Consider the following 8,059-nt stretch of genomic DNA (forward strand, 5'->3'; position numbering starts at 1 on the left):
CGGTTACACCGCCATTTCATCTCAAAAACATTTCAAAAACTTTCTATCTCTTTATTCGGACTTGAAGTCCGGTCAATCTTATCCGGATAACAAGTCCGGTCAGCCTTAACACGAAATTAACATCTTTGTCCGGATTTGTCTTCACTTACAAAGTTAACCGGTTTATATTAAACCGGACGATACATGGCTCAACCTTTAACCGGTTTAAAACATCCGGTCACTATACCACTCAATCTTTGAAACGGTTTAGACAATATCCGGTCACCTCTTGACCGGTTTAGATGATATCCGGTCACCTCTTGACCGGTTTAAGAAAGTCCGTGGACAATACATAAGCGGTTTATTATCCGGATATCAATCCGGACACCACTTGAACGGTTTAAACAAAAACCCACATAAAATGCAACAGAATTCATATTAACCAGTTCCAAATGCTATTAAATTGCATGTAAACAATTTATATCCAAAACTCTTAATAYACTCACCTTTTAGAAATCGAATATCAAAGCTTTTGAATCCTCTTCTTTAGCAATCCTTCTGATTCTTCAGAGAAAAACCTTCTAAATATAGTATGTGTRTATACCTTTTCTTCCCCAACATTTATATATATACCTAACAAAAGGAGGAGAGGTGGTGGGCGGCTCAACCAGCCGACCTCCCCCCTTTTATTTAAAACAAAATTTTAAATTTACCCTTATAAATATTACACACATACATACATACCCGTACACACACACACACACACATATATATATATATAAAAACTTGAAATAACAACCAGAATATTACAATGTTCCCTCCTTAAAAGAATTCCGTCCCGAAATTCCATTAAGTAAACAGATAAGGATATTTCATCCGCATTTCCAATCTGATTCCCAGGTGGCATCTGGTCCCTTATGATAACGCCATTGAACTTTTACTAACCCAATCTCTTTGTTTCGTAACTTCTTTACTTTGTAATCAGTAATCTGTTTAAGCGACTTAGAGTGTGTCTTATACATGTTTCGCCCTGACTGTTTGGGGGCTGTGTTGGTTAATCTTTTTTGTGTGCTGTCCTTCTGGTTAAAGTGACCGTGTTTTGCTGTGCTGCACCATTCTGCTGCCTCCGTGCTATAGTCTGCTGCTTCGTTTTGTCTGCTGGTTGGTTTTTTACGGGTTGCTGCTGTTTGCAGGTTGTTTGCTAGTTTTTAGGGTTCTTGAGTCGGTTGACAATCTGCTGCTGTTTGTTCTCGRTTGGCACTAGAGATTCTRGGTTTTGGCCTSCTATTTTGAACTAAGCTGCTGCTTATTTTGCTGCTGCCRRTTWATGATTTTATGTGCTGATGGTTGTTGMGGTGAGTTTTTTTTAGTTGYGTTCTGCTGTTTCTTTTTGCTGGTSTTTGCTTTAGTTTTCTTGGGRTTGGTATTATATTTTRTTGAAGTTCTTGGGGTGGTTCATTTCCTTTCTTTTCCTAAGTACATTCTAAGTGTTTCYGAGGTCTTYGTTACACTCGTTGAATTCCTTTGATAGATATTCAGCATCTCGGGTTCCGAGGTCTTCGTCTRTTCTATTAAGGGAGCTAAGCGTTTGTTTCWGCACTTCGRCTTCTTAGATAGTACCGGRGAAATGGGGGATGTTTYGGCTCCTTTACCTTCTGATMCTTCCAGAATTTCTGTCTTTGAGAGACTTTCTTCTCTCGAAAACGCTTCGTGTGGGAAGGACAATTTAAATTTTGTGAAAGCGGTAGGAGGTTCAATCGCTACGGATCTAAACTTTTATCCGTTGGCTGATAAAAAGGATGTAAGTGTGAAAATACCTATTGAAATGGCTAAGGAAGCCGCCAAAGCGTTTTAATTCGGTGTTGTATGGGTATTTTTTGGGGCCTCGTTTACCTTTTCCATTAGTGCAAAACTTTGTCAGAACGGCGTGGGGAAAGTACGGTTTCAATGATGCTATGTTAAATGAGAATGGGATCTTCTTTTTCAAATTCAATGATGTAGGGGGTGTGATCAGGTAATTGAAGCAGGGCCGTTAATGATAAGGGGTATCCCTCTTTTTGTTCATCGTTGGGATCCCTCTAAGGGATTGAGGAAACCTGAACACTCCTCTTGTCCCTTGTGGGTGAAATTGCACAATATACCTCTAGTTGCTTTTAATAGAGAGGGTGTTAGCCGTATAGCGAGTGTTTTGGGAGTCCCTAAGCAGATGGATTCTTGTACTGCTGCCATGTGTGAGAAGGCTTGGGGTCGACCCGNACTGCTGCCATGTGTGAGAAGGCTTGGGGTCGACCCGATTTTGCTAAAGTGTTGGTAGAGGTGTGGGTCATTGGGGAACTTAAAAGGACAATAGAGGTTGAAATTCCAAACCTTAACGGAGGGGAAAATGAAAAGGTGCAAATACAAGTTAAATACATGTGGGAGCCGGTGCAATGCTCACATTGCAAAAAATTTGGTCACAAAACTTCGTCCTGTGCAAAAGCTGCTAGTATAAGGAAAGGGAAACAAGTTGATATGAGAAAAGACTCGGAGGGGTTTATTAGAGTGGAGAAAAACAATGGCGTATAAAATCTGGTGGTAAATTAAATCCTTCTGGTACTACGCAAGCTAAGGAGAGTGAGATAAATAGGCCTCATGTTTCGGCTTTGGCAGTGAATTCGTCCAGTTGCGAGCAGGAAATTGTAAGGAATGTGGGTTCCTCTATTGCAGATAAAGATGTGCAACCTAGAAATAATGGAAGGACTGCTTGTGGTGATACAGGTATGAATGCAGGCTCTGGGGCCTCTTCTTCCCAGTCCTGTTCTCATTCCATGTCTGCTTCTACTCCTATTATTTCTTCTGTGATAAAAAATTTCCTTCTTCCTAGACGGGGAGTTATGAAAGACCATGGTGAAACTTCAAACAGATTTGGTGTTCTTGAAAAGTTATGTGAAGAGGGTTCTCAAGTGGATACTCAGGTTGGTACTGATAAAAATCCATCTGCACGAAATGGGAATGAGGATAATGGGGGTCAAGGGGAGGTTCCAAACTCTTTGTCATGTTAAATTTCGCTTCGTGGAATATCCGGGGGCTCAACTCTCCGGTTAAACAAAAAGAGGTGAGAAATTTTATTCATTGTAATGAGTTAAGTTTGTGTGCCATTCTAGAATCGCATGTCTCTAAAGAATCTCTAGAAAGTGTTTGCCATCATTCTTTTGGTCGATGGTATTGGATGTCTAATCAAGCTGTGTGTGAGACTGGAACTCGTATTATTGTAGCATGGGATTCAAGAGCCTTAGATATTATAGTCTTGGAGGCCCATAGCCAATTCCTAAACTGTAAAGTTTTTCTTCGGGGTACTCAAGATTATATCTATCTTTCTATGGTTTTATGGGGCTAATGTTTGTAATACTAGAAGGGAATTGTGGTCGGGGTTGAGGAAATTTAAAGTACTGATTGGTTCTCATCTGTGGGTTGTTATGGGGGATTTCAATTCTATGTTATTTCTGCATGATGGGTTTGGTGGGTCTTCTCGCCGCAATACGGACATGTCAGACTTCTATTTTCGTGTTGAGGATGTTGAATTATTTGATCTTCAACATTCTGGTGTTCATTTTACCTGGAATCAAAAGCCGAACTCTACATGTGGTATTATGCGAAAACTGGATAGGGCTATGGCTAATTCGGAGTTTACTTCTAAATTTTATGATGCTAGTGTAAAGATTCACCCTTCAGGTCTTTCGGATCATTCTCCGGTGGTCTTATCGTTTAAAGGAGGCGCTCGGGAAAAGAGGTATGGTTTTAAATTTGACAATTTCTTGACCGATCACCCGGCTTTTCTTCAAATTGTTAAGGATGAATGGGCTAATCATATTGAGGGTACTTTTATGTTTCGCGTTACCACCCATTTGAAGGCCCTCAAGACTCCTCTTCGGAAACTTCGGAATTCTTATGGTAATCTTGGTCAACGTGTTTCCTTTCTAAAGGCTGAATTAGATCGTATTCAACTGGAAGTTGATACAGACCCTTCTAATGATGAATTAGGTCTTGAACTTGGTCATATTCGTATAGCGTATCAGAATGCGTGTTGGGTTGAGGAATGGGCGGCTAAACAAAGAGCGAAAATTAATTGGTTGAATGAAGGTGATATGAATACCAAATTCTTCCATAAAGTGATCAAAGAGCGGAACTACTATAACTCCATTCATTCGGTTTGCTCTAGTGGTGGTGAGTACTTCTATGGTGAAGATGTCCCGAAAGTCTTTGTTGGTCATTTTAAAGACTTTTTGGGTGGGACGAATGTTTCTTCTGATCCGACTATGCTTGATGCTCTCTTTTTGAGAACACTCTCTTTATCGGATGCAAACTATAAAGCTCCAGGATCGGATGGTTTTTCTTCAAAGTTTTTTAAAGATGCATGGGATATTGTTGGTCGTGATGTGACACTTGCTGTCCACAACTTCTTTTATCGAGGTAATCTTCCCAAGAACTTGAATCATATTCTTATTTGCCTTATCCCGAAATCTGTTAATGCTTCTAGGGTTACGGATTATAGGCATAGCGTGTTGTAATGTGCTTTACAAATGCATTAGTAAAGTTATTGTTAATAGAATGAAGGGATCCTTGGATTCCTTAATTGATAAAGCCCAATCGGCTTTTATCCCGGGTAGGAGGATTATGGATAATATTCTTATGGCTCATGAGCTTGTTTCTGGGTACCAGTTGTCTAATGGCCCACCTAGATGTGCGTTTAAAATTGATATTAAAAAGGCTTATGATACGGTGGATTGGCGTTTCCTAGTTGTTATGCTTGAAGGCTTAGGATTCCATCCAGTTCTGGTAAAGTGGATAAGGGAGATGGTGTCAACCACTTCCTATTCACTTTCACTCAATGGTAATTCCTATGGTTTCTTTCATGGAGGGAGGGGTTTGCGACAAGGTGATCCTTTATCTCCTTACCTTTTCACGATGTTATGGAGGGGTTTTCTATGCTCCTTAAACAATGTATTCTTGAAGCTGCTAAGTTTGGTTACCATCGGGGTTATGAGGAGCAAGAATTGACTCATCTTTGTTTCACGGATGATTTGTTTGTATTTACTAAAGGGGATGTTCTTTCGGTGGAAGTGCTCAAGAAGGCGCTATTTCTGTTTCAATGTCATTCGGGATTAGCACCAAGTCTTGAAAAAAGTGAAATTTACTTTGGAAATGTGCCTTCCAACATTAAGGAGGCCATTCTAGAGTGTCTCCCTTTTAAACTTGGTTCTTTTCCTGTTCGCTACTTGGGGGTTCCTTTATCTCAGGCTCGGTTGAAACTTTGTGATTATGCTCCGTTAATTGCTAAGGTAAAGGGTCGTATTATTAATTGGAAGTCCAAGTTTCTGTCGTTTGGTGGGCGTTGGCAACTTATAATATCGGTCCTGCAATCCCTTCAACTTCATTGGATGTCGGTTTTCTTATTGCCATAAGGGATAATCCATGATATTGAGTCTATTTTTCGGAAATTCCTTTGGGCTCCTAGGGATGATCTGAGAGGTAGATGTAGATTATCTTGGGATGTGGTTTGTCGTCCTTTGGATGCTGGTGGCCTCGGGATTAAGAGGCTGTCTATTTGGAATAGTGCTTTATTGGTGAAACATGTGTGGGATGTAGTGCGGCATCGGGATTCATTGTGGGTTTCTTGGATTTATGGTCAGTATCTTCGTTCTTCTCATTTCTGGATGGTGCGGAAAAGCTCTTATTGGTCTTGGGTTTTTCGAAAACTGTTGGACTTACGAAGTCAATTGCGTCGATTTATGTTTTCCCAGATTGGGGATGGTAGGGCTACAAATGCTTGGGAAGATAATTGGCTATCCTGTGGTCGTCTTTCGGCGTTTATTTCTTATCAAATTGTTCATTCTTGTGGTTTTTCTACTTCTACGACGGTTCGTGATCTTCTTCTGAATTGGAATGGTATATGGCCGGATGATTGGAGTAGTCGGTTTGCTGAACTGTCTTCTCCTTTACCTTTGTTGAATGATTTTGTTCGTGACAAAGTTCTCTGGGGTGAAGATCGTAATTCTGCTGCGGATTTCTTGGTGAGTAATACTTGTACTTTGTTAGAGGGAGATCATCCTGTTGTTCCTTGGCATAAAGCAGTGTGGTTCCCTGGCCATATCCCTAAGCATGCATTCTGTTTATGGCTGGCTTGTCAGGGGCGTCTTCTTACTCAAGATCGTATGCTTTGGAAGGATGAGCCTCCGGATCTGGAATGCTCCCTGTGTAGACAGTGTATGGATAGCCATTTCCATTTATTTTTTCAGTGTCCTTATGCTCGAGAGGTTATGTCCTTATTCCATCTCCTAATCAAGTGGAGGATAAAGTCTGTTGGGTTGATTATAAGGGTGCTCGGGGTGATTTTCAGGTTACTGTGGCTTGGAAGACTTTACAGGAGGTACATCCGGTTGTGYATTGGTATAAACTAGTATGGAACAAAGCTTTCATTCCAAAACATGCTCTTTGTATGTGGATGGCTTGCCAGAAGAAATTGCCAACCCAAGATCGTATCAGTCAGCGGAAGCATGAACCACCGGATTTAAAGTGTGTGTTCTGTAAATTAGTGATTGAAATGCACAATCACTTATTTTTTGAATGCTCTTATTCTAGCAGTATTTGGGAAGGCATTAAAATGGAGGTGGGTTTAACGTCTTATCTTAACAATTGGGAGGATATTCTTCACAGGGGTTCCGTTCAAAATTGGAAATCTTGGTCTACGGTTCAGAGACTTGGTTTATCGGCAACTGTTTATAATATCTGGAGGGAACGAAACAGGAAGTTCTTCGACAATTTCAATCATTCGGAGGATAAAGTTATTGCGGTAATCAAGATGCAGATTCTTCATCGAATGGCTTGGAAGAACAGGAAGAAGATTATGAATTCCAATGACATGTGACTTCGTGGGTGGTGCTCCTTCTCGGTTTTGGTTCTTTTGGGTCTTTCTTGCCTTTTGTATTTTGGCGGGTGGTGTTGTTTTGTTTTGGTGTATTTCCCTTTGTCATTTTTGGCTTCTTATGACTTGGTTTGTGAGTCAAAGTTGCCGTAGTTTCTCTTGCTGACTGTTTTTGTTTTGGTGACGCTTTTATTGTCTTTATAAAATTGCCTGGGGAATTCCTTCCCCTTTCAGTATGGCTATGACGGATATGCCTTCCACGTGGGATCTTTTTATGGAAACAATTTTGGATTCAAATCGTCGTCCGCAACATTTAAAACAGAAGATTGCGGTGGCAGCATCTGTTTACTATATTTGGCAGGAGCGAAATAAACGTCTCTTTACTGGGGAAAGCCGCACGTCTTTGCAACTTGTTAAAGTCATTGATGATGCTATCTCTATGCGTGTGGATTGGTTATCAAGGAGGCTTGTGCAAAGTATTCATTGATATGATGGCTCGTTTTTGGGAGTGGGGAGTTTGGTTTATGCTCCTCTATTTTATTTTTTGTTGTTTGGTTAAGTCTGTTGGGCTTTGTTTATTTTGGCTTGTTGTGGCTTGGTATGTGGTGTTGGCCAAGTCTTTGGGCTTTGTTTTTCTTTGTTGGGTCGTGGTCTAACTTTTGGTGTTCTGTTGTTCTTCTTTATGTTTTATAAATTTGTCTGGTTTCCTTTAAAAAAAAAGGTCTGATCAAACTAAATATTACCCAATTAGTGTCATTTTGACCCGATTAAGAAATGGGCAAATATTGGTATGGAATGGAGGAGAGTTTTTTCTCTCTAGGGTTTGCTTGGTGATGAATGTATGAAGTTGATGATGATGATTTCGATTGTTCTTTGGTGAAGTTTATGCGTTTCTTCTCTTCATTTTCGTTTTGCTTGGTATTATTTCTTGGTTTGCAATTGTGTTTCCTCCCACGGCTGTTTTGTTCCACGATTTAGGGTTCTTCGGTTTTCTCTTGGAGGCGGCTTTAGGGTATACTTCTTTGAGGTTGGTTTTCGATTTACTTTGTGCGATCTCCGTTGTTGTTTCGTTTTCGGTTTTCTCTCTTCCCCATTGTTGGCAATCCGTTTTCCTTTGTGTTTGTTTTGAATCGGCTAGGGTTTTCGTCCCTTCTCTTCTTGGCCGTGTAGTGTCTCGCT

General features: G+C 40.5%; 2 protein-coding genes across 2 annotated transcripts; both read left to right on the forward strand.

The window, feature by feature from the left end:
- Positions 1-3,434: 3,434 nt before the first annotated feature.
- LOC112518274 lies at positions 3,435-4,526 on the forward strand. Its single transcript, XM_025125914.1, has one exon. The coding sequence runs from the start codon at positions 3,435-3,437 to the stop codon at positions 4,524-4,526; it is 1,092 nt and encodes a 363-aa protein (XP_024981682.1).
- Positions 4,527-4,566: 40 nt separating this feature from the next.
- On the forward strand, positions 4,567-6,883 carry LOC112518276. Its single transcript, XM_025125916.1, has 6 exons — positions 4,567-4,894; positions 5,059-5,353; positions 5,474-6,168; positions 6,255-6,385; positions 6,473-6,531; positions 6,598-6,883. The coding sequence occupies exons 1-6, from the start codon at positions 4,567-4,569 to the stop codon at positions 6,881-6,883; spliced, it is 1,794 nt and encodes a 597-aa protein (XP_024981684.1).
- Positions 6,884-8,059: the final 1,176 nt, after the last annotated feature.

Source organism: Cynara cardunculus (genome assembly GCF_001531365.2).
Source record: "Cynara cardunculus var. scolymus isolate 2C chromosome LG 9, CcrdV1, whole genome shotgun sequence".
Lineage (NCBI taxonomy): Eukaryota > Viridiplantae > Streptophyta > Magnoliopsida > Asterales > Asteraceae > Cynara > Cynara cardunculus.